At 44.2% G+C, this 17,049-nt stretch overlaps 1 protein-coding gene across 2 annotated transcripts in view; it reads left to right on the top strand.

The window, feature by feature from the left end:
- LOC121280818 (probable voltage-dependent N-type calcium channel subunit alpha-1B) overlaps nucleotides 1–17,049 on the top strand; it is a 432,340-nt gene that overhangs the window by 8,709 nt on the left and 406,582 nt on the right. For both annotated transcript variants that reach the window (XM_041193082.1, XM_041193081.1), the window contains exon 2: nucleotides 634–1,117. In XM_041193082.1, coding sequence (XP_041049016.1) covers nucleotides 634–1,117 — 484 coding nt within the window. The remainder of the gene's footprint in view (nucleotides 1–633; nucleotides 1,118–17,049) is intronic.

Raw genomic sequence — 17,049 nt, 5'->3', positions numbered from 1 at the left:
CTGCAGCCTCTTCCCTTGCCTGAGGCCACTTCTGCCCCTTCCCCAAGCAAGCCCTAGCCCTGGAGCCATTGAAAAGCCACCCAAAGGTGGCAGATCTGGTAGGTAGAAACCTACCGTGAGCCCTCCACCTAAAAGTGATGTGGTGCTATCTGTGAAGTCTGGCGCTGATGATTGTGACTGCTGACCGAAACAAGGTAGGGAAACAAACCCTGAAGTCCCAAGTGCAGTGCAGCCTGCCAGGTGCACGTTGCTTATGTGCTTCTGTGAAACACGAAGGCACGTTTTCCTGCTGACATGGGTGGACGAATCCGATAAGCTGGCCTAATAATGACATGTTGATGTATTACAATGAGACTCACAATGTTTGATGGCAGAGAATGTGGCCTGCCATTGGCGGGTTGAGTGAAACCGATTGCGCCATATTGTCCACTCGTGCCACCGAACACTGCCCATCGGCGGGCATGGAAAATTGCGTGCGTGTGTGTGTGTGTGTAAATTTGTGAACTGCCCAATAATTGAAAACTTCTGTCTGTTCCCAATGAACACAAGTTGGAGCTCTGTGGAGGCTTTACTTTATCTTACAATTTATCAATACAATGTATGTTAATAAATGCCTCTGTCCTTGTTGTTCAGCTGTGCGTCGCTTTGGCTTGAGTACCTGGAACAAGCTGAGGAGAGGGTCTGGTGGAGCCTGGTCTCGTACAGCATCCAATCGAACAAAGAGGCTGAAGGTTGGTCAAGAAATGACTGCAACTTTAGATGAAAAGGGCATTTGTGCCTCTTCTGAGCCTGCAACTTACTATCATGCCATTTACCAGCTCAAGGAGGGAGAAGAGAATATAAATTACCCGGATACATCATTTAGCTCTGAAGATGATTGTGGCATGAGATACTATGAAGCAGTCAGTCAAGAACTTCAAGACCTAGATCATGTCGCAAGGAAGAGAAAAGAGATTGTGCAACAAAACAGTGTAATCAGAACCCATGAAATGTACAATCATGACCTATCCCAAAACAATTCCCAACAATGCTTTCTCCAGCACAAGAACATTCATCAGCCTCCACAAAGGAAAATGTGCAAAGACCACAGGCTTGAGCAGAAAAATCCAATATTGGGGTAAGCTGGGAAGAAACAATTATGCGTCAATTACATTTTAAAAAGACATAATTCAAAACTCCCGATAAACGTACAACAAAGATGCATATACACAATAATTAGAATTACATTATTATCATTCACCATTTGCATTTGGGCAGTGAAGAGTACTTTGGGTTGCTGCACAACCTCATATCCCTCATTTGGGAAGAAGGGTGCATGCCAAGGGATCTCAGGTCACTAAGTAAATGGCTAACACCACAAAAGCGGAAAATGCTGGGAAAATCTCAGCAGGTCTAGCAGTATCTGTGGGGAGAGAAAAAGAGTTGATGTTTCAAGTCCGTATGATCCTCCTTCAGATCCTTTCCCAGCATTTTCTGTTTTTGTTTCAGATTTCCAACATCTGCAGTATTTTGCTTTTATCTTAGTAAGTGAATAGTTATTTTCCACAAAGGGCCATATGGCCCTCTCTCCATTGGAGAATTGGTTATATCTAACTTGAGGGGGACCACTCTAAGTGTGGGGCTAGGTGAGGAGGCAGGTCTCCTTGAACTGCTACAGACAGTGCAGGGATTGAACCTGCACCATTGCCATCATTCTGCATCACACTCTAGCCATTAAGTAAAAGGCTATTGCATTGATTACTATTAAAACAATGGACCATATTTTATTTATGAATTGTTTCTGACCCAGCTTGCATGAAAGATAGCCCCAGATCCAGGGCTGGACAGCTATTTGTGTTAAGAGACTTAAACGTTTCTTTTGGCAGGGTTGTGTATTCCTGTGCTCAGTGTCAACACAATGGGCAGGATTTTCCTAAAGGGGGGCGGGGCCTGCTCACTGACACGTAAAATGACAGGCGGTGAACTCCCGACGTCACTGCGCCCCATTTAAATTTTCAGGAAGGCAGGAGTGCAGCAAAATCAGCTGCGCACCTGCTGACCTGTCAGTGGTCAATTGAGGTCATTGAAGTAATTAATGGACCTGCCCGTCCAACCTTAAGGTTGGCAGGCAGGCCAGGAGCCCTGGCAAGCTTCAGAAAGAGCATGAAACCTCATCCACAGGCAGGATGAGGTTTCATGTAGGTTTTAAAAAATTTAATTAAAGTTTTTTAAAAAGTTATGGACTTATCACATGAGGGGACATGTCAGGGATTTTTTTTCTATTTTTAATATTTTTGACAGTAGAGCCGATCTCTGAGGCAGCACTTAGCTTCAGGGAGATGAGTGCACTCTTTGGTGCGCGTGCGCGAAAGTGCGCACTCTCAGGTTTAGGGATTCCCCCCCACCCCCCCGCCCACACAGGGAGCGCACAGCACTCCCTGGCGGGCATCACGCTGGGCGGGCCTTAACTGGACATCGGAGGTGTCGATCGGAGATGCACCTCTTGCATGCCAGCACTTCAACTACACCCCCCGCCCCTCCACCAGCCCGTAAGGGGGAAAATCCTGCCTAATGTTCATTGTAGACTGAAAGAGACATGATGATTTCAAAGATCTATCCAAGTTTTCATGTGACGTGAAACTACATTTAAACTTGCGCATCTGATTGTGATAAACAAGTGGCAAAGCTATTAATATATTGTATTTGGTCAGGTCCGAGAGTTTTTGAAATATGGTGTCTCATCGACACCCATATGGGGCAGAGTTTTCTGTTCCCTGACGCAGGTTTGCTGGCAGGGTGGGGAGGGGGCAGGCGGCAGGGGAGCCCATCGGACTCCCGCCTGCCTCAGCCTCTCTGCAATTTTACAGTGGGATGGGCAAAGCCTAGGCTGACTCACCCTTGCCCCAGTTCAGGCCATCAAATAACCAAATAATGAGCACTTAATGGCTGTTTCCCAACCAGCCTCAATTTCCAAGCAGGCATGAGGAGTTCAGGATCAGGGGGAAAGCCCAAAAAGTGACTACCAACCCAACCCAACACCTAGAGTCTCACCTCCCGCCCCCAACCCTGAGATCCCCCGCACTTACCTGGTGCTAGGCTCCTGAGACTTTGGAGACTGCTTGCAGTCGCAGTCCTGCCCACTGCAGCTTCTGGCGTTGCCGGGGCTAGAGAGTTGCCAGCCAATCAGATTGGCTGTCAGCTCCCTGAGGTGGGACTTCCTCCCCACTGTGCAGGGAAACTCCTGTCTTCAGTCAATTAATGCTCGTTGGAAGAGAAAACCTGCCATCCTAAAAATCCAGGCCTAGGTGTCATTCCTGCCTTCTACAGACAGTAGTTTGAATTAACACGAACAACTGCATGATAGAGCTTTTGCTGAGGTTATGAATACTATGAAGAAACTTCTTGGCAATTTTTCTTTATACTTAAATTTCACTTTTTTTTGTTTAATTTCTGTGAAGCTTCTTTAACCGTATCACAACTGAAAATAACAGTTAAAAGTGGACATTAATGATTCTGCTTCAATACACTGCTTAATATGATTATTGAAGGATTAATATTTAATGCAGGCTTGTCCAAGCATTTCATTTGGTGGGGGGCGTGGCGGGGACAGCACATCTGCATGTTTTCTTCTCAATCAAATTTCAGAAAGATAAGGTTTGGCACAAAAATAAACTGGATTCCAAAAAAAAATTGAGGGATTAAGCAAAGAAGCACTTCCTGAGCAAAAGTAAAGCAATAAATTTTTATGTTAAAAAAGAGTAATTAATAAAAATGACCAGTGTGTGAAAGGGCCAGTGTGTGTGTGTGTGTGGCTCACTCCCAGTCTGAGGGTGCTCACTCACTCATCCTCACCCACTGTGAGTGGGTGCGTGTGTATGTGTTGGCGTGTGGTGGTGACAGTGAGTGAGAAACCTGAGACTGGGAGTAAGGCAGACACTCACTCATTCTCTCCCTCTCTCCCACACGCACTCTCCCTCTCTCCAACACATTCACTATTTCACTCCCATACACACACACATACTCTCTCACTCGCACACACTCCTACACTCAGTCTCTCATTCCCACACACTCCCACACTCACTCTTTCATTCCCACCACACCCAGTCTCTCACTATCTCTCTCACACACACACACACACACACACACACACAGACACACACGCGCGCCACAGCACCGTCTCCTCCCCAGGCCCCCCAGAACTTCACTATCGCCAGGCTCCAGCCCCACTGTCCTTTAGCTCCCCAGGCTCCAGTCCCACTACACCTTGGCTCCCTGGGCTCCAGCCCTGCCATACCTTGGCTCTCCAGATTGCAGCCCCACTGTTCTTTAGCTCCCTGGGCTCCAGCCCCATCATATCTTGCTTCCCATGCTCCAGCCCCACCGTACTTTAGCTCCCAAGGTTGCAACCCTGCTTTACCTTCACTCCCCAGGCATCAGCCCCTCTGTACCTTTGCTCCACGGGCTACAGCCTTGCCGAACCTTCGCTTCCCTTGTGCCCAGCAACCCTCAGCGCACTCACTGCTGCCGGTGTTCGCTGCCTATCCAACGAGAGACTGTTTCCCTCCCTCATTTACTGCATATAGGCTCACTACTGAGCATATCAGCAGCAAACATGGGACATGAAGGGCCTGTGTTTGGAGAAGCAGCCCCTAGAAAAATCTTGAATTTGACTTACCTGCATTTTGAACCTACCAGCTTGTCTTACCAGCTTTTGAACAGTGGTTCCACAGGCCATATAGAGAGGCTTTGCCAGCCGCCAGTTAGAAAAGCCAGATTTAATGGTTTTCCAGTAGATCTCAGGGTTAGGGTTGTAGAACAAAATTATGCTTGTAATTTGTTTTTTAAACGAGTGCACACCACACAGGAACAATTGGATTGGTGTGAAAACTGTTTTTCAAAATAGTTGCACACTTTAACAAATGTTGAAAATCAATCCTATCTGGATATAAACCCGATGCTAACTTTTCATTTACGTTGACTGTAATCTTTGAGGCATCAGTCAGATTGCTGTGAAAGTGTAGACTATTAATGAGAGATTGACCTGATGAGTTCAGGATGGAAAGCTTCGATAAAATGTCTTTGTTTTAGCAATTGTCAAGTTCTGTACTACCAAATGACAGATTTTTTTCATTGTAACATTATTTTAAATTGACTTTTCTTGGGTCATAGCACAACGTATAGTGCAATGTGCGTTTTTGGGTAATTGATAATTGCAGCTACAAGTTCAGTATGCTTGGAAAGTTTTACTGGGCAGGGGAATGGGGTGGATCAGAGATTTTATTGGGAACTAGAATTCTGTGGCCCCTGCAGGATAGAAGGACAGAAGAAGACTGGGCACTTCCATTGTTTGAATGAATCTATGCTCCCTTCAGTTGTGAAATTAGGGCTGGGAATTGTGGTATTTGATGGAGAATGTTGGCAAGAAAGACACCTAATTTTCTGTTGTTTCCACACCCTGTGTGTTAGTGATCTAACTGGCAAATGAAGTTTTTGGTATGCGATATCTTACTTCTGATTATCCAGAACTTCAAGAATCTAAAATATATGTAAGCCCAAAAAATGACTGAGATTGTAAATGCAAGCACCATATTTAAGACTTGAAAATTGTACTCTGTGCTTGAGGTAACAGCATGAATTGTGATGGTGCCTTTTAGCATAGATAATGGCCTGAGGTGCTTGTATCTGAGCATGGATAAGAGAAAAAGAGAGAGATTAGGAAATGGAGCAGAAAGCACAGCTGAAGAGACCAATTTGGAGGTGAACAGGTGAAGAGGTCTAGGTGGAGAGTTTCAGAAAGGGGGATTAATGAAACTGAAGGCATGGCATGAAATAATGTAGCTCGACAGATAATGTACAGAACAGACTGATATGTTTCACCATCCTGTTTAGACTGCAGCTAAATTATCATGATCAAATCCTCCTGGTACTCACACTCAATTAATTACTTGCTGAACAATTAATGAGAATTTCTAGCTCTAAAATGTGTGAATTTCCTGCAGCTGCTCTGTGCAGTTTTGTGTTGGTATAAAAGTTGTTGGGATCTTGCTCTTTGGGATAATTACTGAGTTTAAGAAAAAATAGTTCTAGAGGTATGGATTCTGGCAACACCATCTCTATTACCCATTCCTCAGCATATTCATCACTTTTAGAATGAATCACTTATCAACGCTTTTGTGCTAATCTGAAACCTTTCTAGTTATATCTGTGAATGTTACCATCATCAATAAACTTTATCTTCCTTTTTATAAATCAGGGCTGCTCTTGTCTGGAGCTTGACTTTACGTTGATCCAGCTGGATTCATCTGCTCACTGCCTGTACATAACAGAGTTTTATTATTCATTGCAATGTAATCATTTTGTGATGTATGTTGAATATAGAAGGCATCCATCCTGAAGACCTTAGGCCTTTGCATTATCAAGAGCAGAGGAGGAAGTGTGTTTTTACTTGGAGAATGAGCTTGTGGGCTGGGGAAGGAGATGGTTGGGTGATGGATTATGACCCAGATTTTAAAATGCTGAGAGACATAGATAATGTAGATGAAGGATATTATTAATTGTGGACTATGAGAGCAAAACCAGAAGATGTAAATACAAATTCAATAAGCCTCAAGCAAGGTTGGAGATTAGAATATTTTTGCTCTTAGTAGTGAACTCTTGAACTAGCCTACGAGCTAAATGTCATATTGATTAACCATTTCTTTTTCAGGAAAAGGCAGCTAAACATGTAACTGAGAATAGAATTAAATTTGTGTAAATGCATATAGATGAGATGAACGTGATAGTCCTTAAGCTCATGGAAGTGTCAACTCATAAATAGAAACCAGTTAGCTTCAGAATTTTTTTTGAGATAGAAGGCAAGTGAATAAGCTTGATAAATTGATAAAGAAAAATTAGAAGTTACTCAGGCCAGCTACATTTGGGAAATAGATTTTTTTTTAAATGAGAAATTGAACAGGATGCTTCCTTCATTCTGCTTTGGTCACACAATGAGATTCAAGCAGAACTTTACAATTGTGACTGTCATGGTTTGTGGGAAAGTGCAGAGACTGCTGTTTCTAATGACTCTTAATAGGATTGATTCAGGTTCACTGCAAAAAAAGGCACTGGATACTGTACAACCATCAGAAGCTGAAATGCTTTGTGCATTTTGATGTGGCAGACACATGAGAAGGTATCTGCTGTTAGTTCGACTTGCCCTCGCATGTTTAGCTTTATAATTTTTTGAAATGTGGCAAGGTGCTGATAACATCACATCGAGGGAAATCAGAACCATGGGACCTGATTCAACAGGGCAAGTGGCCATGTACTTCCTTAACCAATCAGATTGAAGGATTGTGAAATTAAACAGTGCCAGGACCGTGAATTGAGAGAGGAGGAATAGAGAGACAAAGGAAAACAAGAAGGGAAATAAGAAAGGATTATACTCCACGCTCGTAATGGTTAGATTTCAGTGCCAGGAAGGGTGGTTGACAGTAATTAACAGTTATGTCATTAAAAAGATATTCAATCTGGAATGGATCAATATTAGCTATCTATGGCAAGTTAAATCTACTGAGTGTCCAAATTAATTTCACGCCATTCAAAGCATTTCAATGGTGAGCCCGACAGTGAGATCTAACAGTGGAATGGTGCAACTTGAACAGCAGCTTACGGATTTTTGTATTTAATCATGCAAGTGAAGTTCCTATACCATTTGAGCATCAATAATTCTGAAGACCATTAGCCTCACTGTTAACTTAACAGGAAAATCTGGGTCATTATTCTATGTGGCACGATGTCAAATTTTGTTAATGTTCCTCTGAACCACCTTGGGACATTTTATCACATTAAAGGTGCTATATATATGCAAGGTGTTGTCATGGTGGGACCACGGGGGGAGAATGATGAATACAAAGCATTAGAAATAGGATTTGGAGTACGTCATATGGCTCGTGGAGCCTGTTCTGCCATTCAGTAAGATGGTGGCTGAGCCTCTGTATCAACTCCACTTTCCTGCCCTATCTTTAAATTCCACGATTCCCTTAGTGTCCAAAGATCTTTTGACCTCTGTCTTAAATATACTCAACGGCTGAGCATCCATGGCTCTTTGGGTTAGAGAATTCCAAAGATTCATAATTCTTTGAGTGAAGAAATTTCTCATCTCAGTCCTAAATGGTCCACTCCATATTCTGAGATTGCGACTCTCTAGTTCTAGACTCTTCAGCCAGGGGGAAACAGCCTCTGTGAATTGACTCTGTCTAACCTCTTAAGAAGCTTATATGTTTTAATGAGATCATTTCATTCTTCTAAATTCCAGAGAGCCCAGACTCATGCTAATGAATCTCTCCTCATAGGACTGCCCTCTCATTTAGGAATCAATCTAGTGAATAAAATAAAATAAAAGCAAAATACTGCGAATGCTGGAATTCTGAAACAAAAACAGAAAATGCCGGAAAAACTCAGCAGGTCTGGCAGCATCTGTGGAGAGAGAAACAGAGTTGATGTTTCAAGTCCATATGACTCTTCAGAGCTACAGAGAAGTAGAAATGTGATTAAATTTATACTGTTTAAGGAGGTTGGAGCAGTTGAAGCTGGATAGAAGGCCAGCGATAAGTGGGGGCAAAGGAGAGATTGACAAAGATGTCATAAACAAAAGGATAAAGGGAGTGATGATGGTAGTGGTAAGGGCTAAAAAAGGTGTTGAGTCTGAAAGTAGAAATGCTCTATTGTACCATTGGTACTTTGACCCTATTGAAATGCCAAATGTCTACTAACCTTGAAGTCCTTTCATTCTGAATGTGACTTTCCACCCAAATGTTGACGCATTAGCTGAAGAACCTGATGGCTGTAGCACTAATTCTTGGAGAACACTTCTCCCAGGACTATCAGCTCTAGCTCAGATGCGGTGACAAAGAGGACTATTATCAGTGAACCATGGTTCAGCTAGAAAAATATCCTGAAGCATTGAACTTTCTGGATAAGCCTAGACACTTACTTCATTTGAATCACTTGTTAGACTCACCCTGACATTATTTGTATTCTTATTATTAATTTGTGTCTTATTTCACTCTGCTCATTAATTACCACCTATTTCAATCACTTTATCCTGGGAGGTGCACAAAGTGGTGGATTACGTTTTGCTAAAATTAGGTGTCTGGATTGAACGTGATTTTCATCTGTTGTGTGTGTATAGATGGTTGTTGGCTGTCAATTTAAAAAAAACAAACTAAAAACGTAGAGTTGACACTGAGAAATGCATGGGACGCAGGGATGTCATGAGGAGAATTATGTTTGCACTACTTCCTCCCTTATAGTGTTTTGGCTGCCATTGAGTTAATTTTGATAGGGTGTGCTCTTTTCTCTCTTGGATCCACTTGTCCTTGTGGTTTTTGTTGTTCGCTACTTTGACAACCCGGATTTCCCCTCATCCGGATACCAACCAGCCAACTGTTGCCAAGAAGAAGAAATTTCGAAATGATGGGATTGCAACAAGGAACTTGCTGCGTGTCCCTGTTGCCTTTCGGATCCCCGATGTTTGTAATAATCACACTTTAACCTTGGAAAGATCAGAACACTTTAACTTGCTGTGCAGCCTTGTACACTAGAAGGACTGGTTTGAACTGGTTCTATTACACATCATACCAGACTGTGCAGCTGTGAAATGTGACCCCCAGAACACTTACATATAACAATTAGTTCCTAGCTATTTACATATATTTACAGATGATACAACAATACATAACAGAACTACAGGCATTTTATATCTCCCTCAATCTCAGCAACCATAAATACTTAATGCAGATTCTCAAGTTCAAAAGTGCAAAATTCAACATTTTCATTTAATTTTATTTGTTGTACACCAGAAAGCCAGCTGGTGAGGGTTAATACTTTACCCTTTACTCAGTCTTACATTTATTTCCAGAGCAAAACATTACATATCCTAACTCAACCACCTCCACAGTTTCATTAAATCTCTCTTCAGATGTGCTCAAGTGAAACCCCAATTAATATCCTCCACCTGCATACAATTAAGCACAATTGATATGCAATTAACATCACCAGCAACAAGTTCTGATTCCCCCTGAGAAGGCAAAAGATTCCACAGGGTCTGGAGATGGACAGTTGACATCTCCTTCAGAATTGGAGAAGGTCCAGAATGTCATGAGGTGAACTAGCATCCCTGGCACAAGGAGCTGCCTGACACAATTGGAACACTTTAGCTGACAATACCTGAGCCAGATGACTTGAAAGGTCCTTGGTAAGAACTCAGGAATTTGCAAGGCCTGATAATACCAGTGATACCTGAGTCAAGTGTAGAATTCACAGTGGAATTCACTTGATTTTCTCATTAGATCAAATGATAACTAGCTTGCTGACAATTTCAGCATAATCCCTATCCACTGCTGGTCAATCCCAGCACAAAGGGGACCATCTAGATTGCCCACCAGTGCCTCGTGCAAGCTCTTCAACTGATGCCACCTAATTCTTGCCTTAATTTAAATTATTTGACAGTTTCTGTCCCAATAGCCACTTGTTCTAATAACTCTCCCTGTATTTCTTCAACTCCCTCATTCATTCTTCAAATTTTAACCCTAAAGTCTGAGCATTGGTGGACACTTTGAGTAGCCAATTATTCAGCTGTAGTTTCTCTTCCTCTCAGATACTCCTTATTTAGTCCCATTGATTCCATTCCAAAACTGCACTTTTGAGTGGGACCTGGCTCAATATCAGTCAATGGTTTAAATAGGGAGGCACTTGACTGTTTAAATTGCCCCTCCAAACTGAGCTGTCCCACAAACTATCACAGGGTGCCAGGACAAGCTGACCAGAATAACCAATGTGCACTAACAAGGAAAACCTGTACATTTTATACAGGCTGTTTCAGTTTCCAGGATTTGAGTCTTTATGCCTGCATGGTTACTACAGTGGATTTTGCTCACTCTGACTTCTGAAGGGAATGATATAAGCTGGAATTTGAGTTATATCTTATATAAGCAGGATACCAATATTTCCTTTGTTCATATGGCAAAGTTGTTCAGCTCTTCTGAGGGTGAGACTTGCCCTGTGATGTCACAATATGACACGTACAGTTAAAAATATGAAATAGTATTTGGCAAACCCTTGGCCTTCATTAAGGTTACACTGCTTTGATGAGCTAGATTGTAATGACAAATTTCTGAACGGTTATGACCCAGGGGATGAAGTGGATAGGTATTAGGCAGGGATGTGATAGTTTGCCCTCTCCTTGCCCCATTCACTGAAACAGCAATTTGGGTTTCGGGTTGGTGCCAGTGAAGTGTGAGTATCTGGCCAGTGCTGGTGGAGGTCTTAGATGAAGTTGAAACCAGTTCCAGCTGGACTCTATGGTCAGGATTTTCCATGCCCGCTGACATCGGGCGTGTTCAGTGGTGAGAGCGGACAATATGGCGCAATCGGTTTCATGACGGCGTGAAGCCAGTTTGCGATCGTCTGGGCCCGCCAATGGTGGGCCGTGTTTCCTGCCATCAAGCGGCAAGAACCTCATTGTAATACATCAGCATATCATTATAAGGCCAGCCCACTGAACTCATCCCCCTACCGCTGACCGTCCACCCATGCCAAAGGGAAATATGTTGACCTGTTTCACAACAGCACATAAGCGACGTGCACCTGGGGTGGGCTGCACTTCGCTCGGGGCTTTAAGGTTAGTTTGCCTACCTTGTTTCAGTCAGCACTCACAGTCATCAGTGCCAAGCTTTACAGACAGCACCACATCACTTTTAGGAGACTCACGGGTAGGCCATATGTGGTGGATTTTCAATGGCTGCAGGGAAGGTCTTGCTTGGGGGAGGGGGAAGAAGTGGCCTCAGGCAAGCGAAGAGGCTGCAGGACAAGAGTTGTACTGAGAAATATGGGTATCCCAGGGTGTGTGTCGGTGGGGCACGTTTATCTGTGCAAGTGGCCTCAAGGTGGTGAGGACTGAGGAGGCAGTCTCCAGAGGAGATGAGGCCATGTTAGGGTATGTGTGTGAGAATAGGTCGTGATGTCCCTTGAGCTGGCAGTGAGTGAGATGACAGTGAATGTCTGATGGGCTTGAGTGTGTGAGTTTAGTGAAGAGATGGTTGCCATACCCTGGCTGCATAGATGCGATCATTCATCCTCTATTGGATGGCCAACCTCTTCAATGCAACATTGGCACTGATCACCACTGCCATCGCCTACCAAGCTGGAGTGGTAATGTAGCTGCCCCTCCTGCAGTGAGAGTTGGGGTAGATGACATCACAGCGGGTCTCCACAGTGTCCAAAGGGCGCAAGAGAGCTGCAGTCTTCTTGCCTTTCAGGGCCATGTCTTCTTTGCTGCAGTCCTAGGCTAGAAATACTGAATGCGGCTGTACTTTAAATGTGGTGCCTGGCATGATGAAGCGGCGAGGTGATGGTGCGGTGAGCAAATGAGTACCCACCCGCCATGGAAATGGTGTGTCTCCCGAGAAGCCTTCTGCTTCATATATACCCAGTTTGCAAATCTATTGTGATGTCTGATTTCACTGTGATGTGTGGGCTGACAGTCAAACTTGCCGGGTGATGTCATGTCGTGACCCATCCAGTTAAAAGGCCTCAACATGAAACCGTTTTCAACAAATCTTAAATAGAGATAGACCCCTAAGGAACAAAATGGGAAACATTTTATTGCACTAAGGGTAGCAGAAATCTGGAAGTCTCTCTCCCCAAATGGTTGTGGACTCTGAATGTCAATTGAATGACTGAAAAGATTTTTATTGGTCAAGGTTATTGAGAGATTGGGAGCAAAGTCGAGTTAATGAAGTTGAGGTGATGATCAGTTGTGATTTAATTGCATGGTGGACAGGATCAAGGGGCTAGAGAGCTACTCCATGTATGTAATACTTTATTGAAACCCCTATTCATGGCCCTGTCCTGCCAATGGAGGAAGTGAGATTGTAGCCCAAAGTGCATATGGCTGCATTCTAAGGATTCAGGCGAGAGGCTGAAAAACGGTATTGTGGTCTCTATGATGAGGGACCATGCTGCAGATGTGTCGGGAGTTGCCACTTACTCCGAGGGTGGAAACAGCGAGCCATTCAAAAGTCCATTGACTTCAGCAGGACTGTGAAATCCTGCCGGCGTAAAATTCTGACCCAAGGCTGATTCCAACCTTTCACTGTCTTGCGTACAAACCCCACAGGTGTGGCTGTGCAGACAGTTGCACACTGTGGTCATGTGTTGCAACCTCCTGAACATGTCTTCCAATGACACTGGCTATCTTTTGGACTCTGCTTCTTTTAAAGGATGGACCCAGAGGTCAGAATGCTTTTCCTTCACTCTCCACCTAGATGCTTCCTCCTCCTCACTGAACACCTCCATTTGCTCCTGATCATTTCTGCTCTACTAATTCCCCAATGTGCTGTCATCAAACTGACAAGCTAAATCCATCCCTGCCCTTTCTCGTTTCTCGCTCAGCTGTCTATTTCCAGCATTTTCTGATTTCTAGTATGACATTTTCTGATTTCTGGGATGACATTTTGTCTCTTTGTAACAGCTTATGAAGTATAAGCCAGGGGTGTTAAACCAAAGAAGCTTCACACAAAATTGCCAGAAGGTGCAGCTAAATGTCACACAGATATTTAATTACTACTGAATATTATTTTCTCTCAATATTTGTGGCTATCTACAATTTGTAGACGGGTTGACAGTTTACTTAAATTAGCTGTTGCTTTCTCTTTTTTGTGGTGGGTAATTGGTAATGTTGCAGTTTCATAATATTGGAAAAAAGTTATTTTTAGAGAAGTAAATCATCTGAAAGAGTAATTGCTCTGGATGATTGATGTCAGCACCATTTAGGACCTGACCAGTCACAGATTTGCAAATCACCTATTTTTGGTATTGTAGATCTTGTATTGGTCATCTAAAAGAATTCACACCTAACAGGTGAGTTTAGTCAACATTAGCAATGAGGCTTGAATGGCATGAAGTGCGGTTGGCATTCTGGGAGGTGAGAACCTGATTATCACAGCAGCACCTGATTATTAAAGCCACTGAACAATAAAATGAAGTTTTAGAATTGTTAGAATCATGAGGTTTGTAACATTATTACATTTTTGGACCGTATCTTTTGATTAATAAGATTACTATATTTTGGGAGAGGAGACTGCGAGAGAAGGGCCCTGGGACAGGCGGTCAGCGGCACCTAGAGGAGTTTGTGAGAAGAGGGCCTTGGGACAGGCACTCAATAGCACCTAGTGGAGTGTGTGAGTGGAGGACCCTGGGACCGGCAGTCAGCAGCATCTAGAGGAGAGTGGAAGAGGAGGACCCTGGGACAGGTAGTCAGCAGCATCTAGAGGAGAGTGGAAGAGGAGGACCCTGGGACCGGCAGTCAGCAGCATCTAGAGGAGAGTGGAAGAGGAGGACCCTGGGACAGGTAGTCAGCAGCATCTAGAGGAGAGTGGAAGAGGAGGACCCTGGGACAGGTAGTCAGCAGTGCCTAGAGGAGAGTGTGAGAGGAGGACCCTGGGACAGGTAGTCAGCAGTGCCTAGAGGAGAGTGTGAGAGGAGGACCCTGGGACAGGCAGTTAACAGCACCTAGAGGAGAGTGTGAGAGGAGGACCCTGGGACAGGCAGTTAACAGCACCTAGAGGAGAGTGTGAGAGGAGGACCCTGGGACAGGCAGTTAACAGCACCTAGAGGAGAGTGCGAGAGGAGGACCCTGGGACAGGCAGTTAACAGCACCTAGAGGAGAGGGTGAGAGGAGGACCCTGGGACAGGTAGTCAGCAGTGCCTAGAGGAGAGTGTGAGAGGAGGACCCTGGGACAGGTAGTCAGCAGTGCCTAGAGGAGAGGGTGAGAGGAGGACCCTGGGACAGGCAGTCCGCAGGACCTAGCACCTAACATCACAGGAGAGATATAAGTTCATAGGTTGGCGAGAAACTGCTATTAGGGAGTGTCATCAAGTAGCTGAGAATTAGAAAAACATTATTTTTAAAAGAAGTGGCTACTTACATTTAAGTAAGAACGCAAGCACTAGGGAAATAAAGTTAAGTTGAGGCCAGGTAAAATAAAGTTGCATAAGTAAAACCCAAGTAAAATAAAGTTAAAGCAAGGGATGTAAATTGAAACCATGGCAGGACAGCTCGGTCATATGGAATGTGTACCTTATAATATTTGGGAAGTTGTTGACGCTAACAGTGTCCTAGATGACCACATGTGGAGGAAGTGTCACCAGTTGCAGAATCTTGAGCTCCGGGTTTCAGAGCTCAAACTGAGGCTGGAGTCACTGTGGTGCATCCACGAGGCTGAGAGCAACGTGGATTGCACATTCAGAGAGGTGGTCACTCTGCAGCTTAGGAGCCTGGAGGCAGAAAGGGAATGGGTAACCTCCAGGCAGCCCAAAAAAATTAGGCAGGTAGCACAGGGAATGCCCTGGGGTCCCGCTCACCAATCAGTTTCCCGTCTTGGATACTGGTGAGGGTGTTGGTTCCTCGGAGGAGTGCAGTCAGAGCCAAGTTTGTGCACCATAGGCAGCTCTGCTGTACAGAAGGGAGAAAGAAGAGGGGAAGAGCAGTAGTAATGGGCAACAGACACAGGTGTTTCTGTGGCTGTAGACATGATTCCAGGATGGTATGTTGCCTCCCTGGTGCCAGGGCCAAGGATGTCACAGAGCGGCTGCAGAACATTCCTCTGGGGCTGGGTGATCAGACAGAGGTCATGGTCCACGTTGGTACCAATGACTTAGGTAGGAAAGGGGATGAGGTCCTGAAAGCAGACTTTAGGGAGCTGGGAAGGAGATTGAAAAGCAGGACCTCTAAAGAAGTAATCCCTGGATTACTCCCAGTCCCACGTGCAAGTGAGTATAGGAGAATTGGGTGAATAAACATGTGGCTGGAAAGTCAGTATAGGAGGGCGGGCATCAGATTTCTGAGGCATTGGGACCAGTTCTGGGGAAGGTGGGAGTTATCCAAGCCAGACGGTCCACACCTGAACAGGGCTGGGGTTGGGGGGGGCGTTGGGGTTAATCTAGATTGGCAGGGGGATGGGAACCTGAGGGCAAATTCAGAGCAGGGAGCAGGAGATGGAGAATTAATGAGTGACTCTGAAAGACAGAAGCAGCACAGGTTAAAAAGAGTACAGCACAGAAATTTGGCAGTGTTAAAAGGTATATATGTAAATGCACAGAGCATAGTAAATGAAGCCGATGAGCTGCGGGCACAGGTAGACACATGGTAGCATGATATCATCGCTATAACAGAAACTTGATTTAGGGAGGGGCAAAAATAGCAGCTCAACATCCCTGTATATAGAGTTTTCAGGCAGGATAGGGAGGGGGATGCAAAAGGTGGGGATGTAGCAATATTGGTTAAAGAATCAATTAAAGCTGTGAGGAGGGATGATAAACTAAATGAGCATCAAATGAAGCCATATGGGTTGAGCTCAGAAATAACAACACTGTAGGAGTGTACTATAGACCCCCAAATAGTGGAAGGGACTTAGAAGAGCAAATATGTAGACAGATTTCTGAGTGCAAAAACAATAGGGCAGAATTGTTGGGGACTTCAACTACCCTGATATCAGTTGGGATACAAACAGTGTGAAGGGCATAGAGGGCGCAAAATTCTTGAACTGCATTCAAGAGAACTTTTACAGCCAGCACGTAACAAGCCCAATGAGAGGGGGTGTAATTCTAAATTTAGCCTTAGGAAATAAAACTGGGCAAGTGGATGAAGTGGCAGTGGGGGACCATTTTGGAGATAGAGACCATAATATAGTTAGATTTAGCATCATTATGGAAAAGGGCAAAGATAGAACAGGAGTAAAAGCTCTAAGCTGCAGGAAGACAAATTTTACAAAGCCGAGCGGTGAGCTGGCGAGGGTGGAACTGGATACAGCTATTAGAAGGAAAAACTGTGTCAAATCAGTGGGAGGCATTCAAAAGCGAGATTCTAAAGGCACAGTGTAGACATGTCCCCACAAAGAAAAAGAGTGGTTTTGCCAAATCTGGAGCCCCCTGGTTATCCAGAAGCATACAGGCCAAGATAAAGCAGATAAAGAAATCTTATGATGGTCATGAAAGACTTAATACTGTAGAAAGCCTACAGGAGTATAA

The sequence above is a fragment of the Carcharodon carcharias genome, chromosome 8 (genome assembly GCF_017639515.1).
Source record: "Carcharodon carcharias isolate sCarCar2 chromosome 8, sCarCar2.pri, whole genome shotgun sequence".
In the NCBI taxonomy this organism is placed as follows: Eukaryota; Metazoa; Chordata; class Chondrichthyes; order Lamniformes; family Lamnidae; genus Carcharodon; species Carcharodon carcharias.
This window is presented reverse-complemented; position numbering and strand designations above follow the sequence as displayed.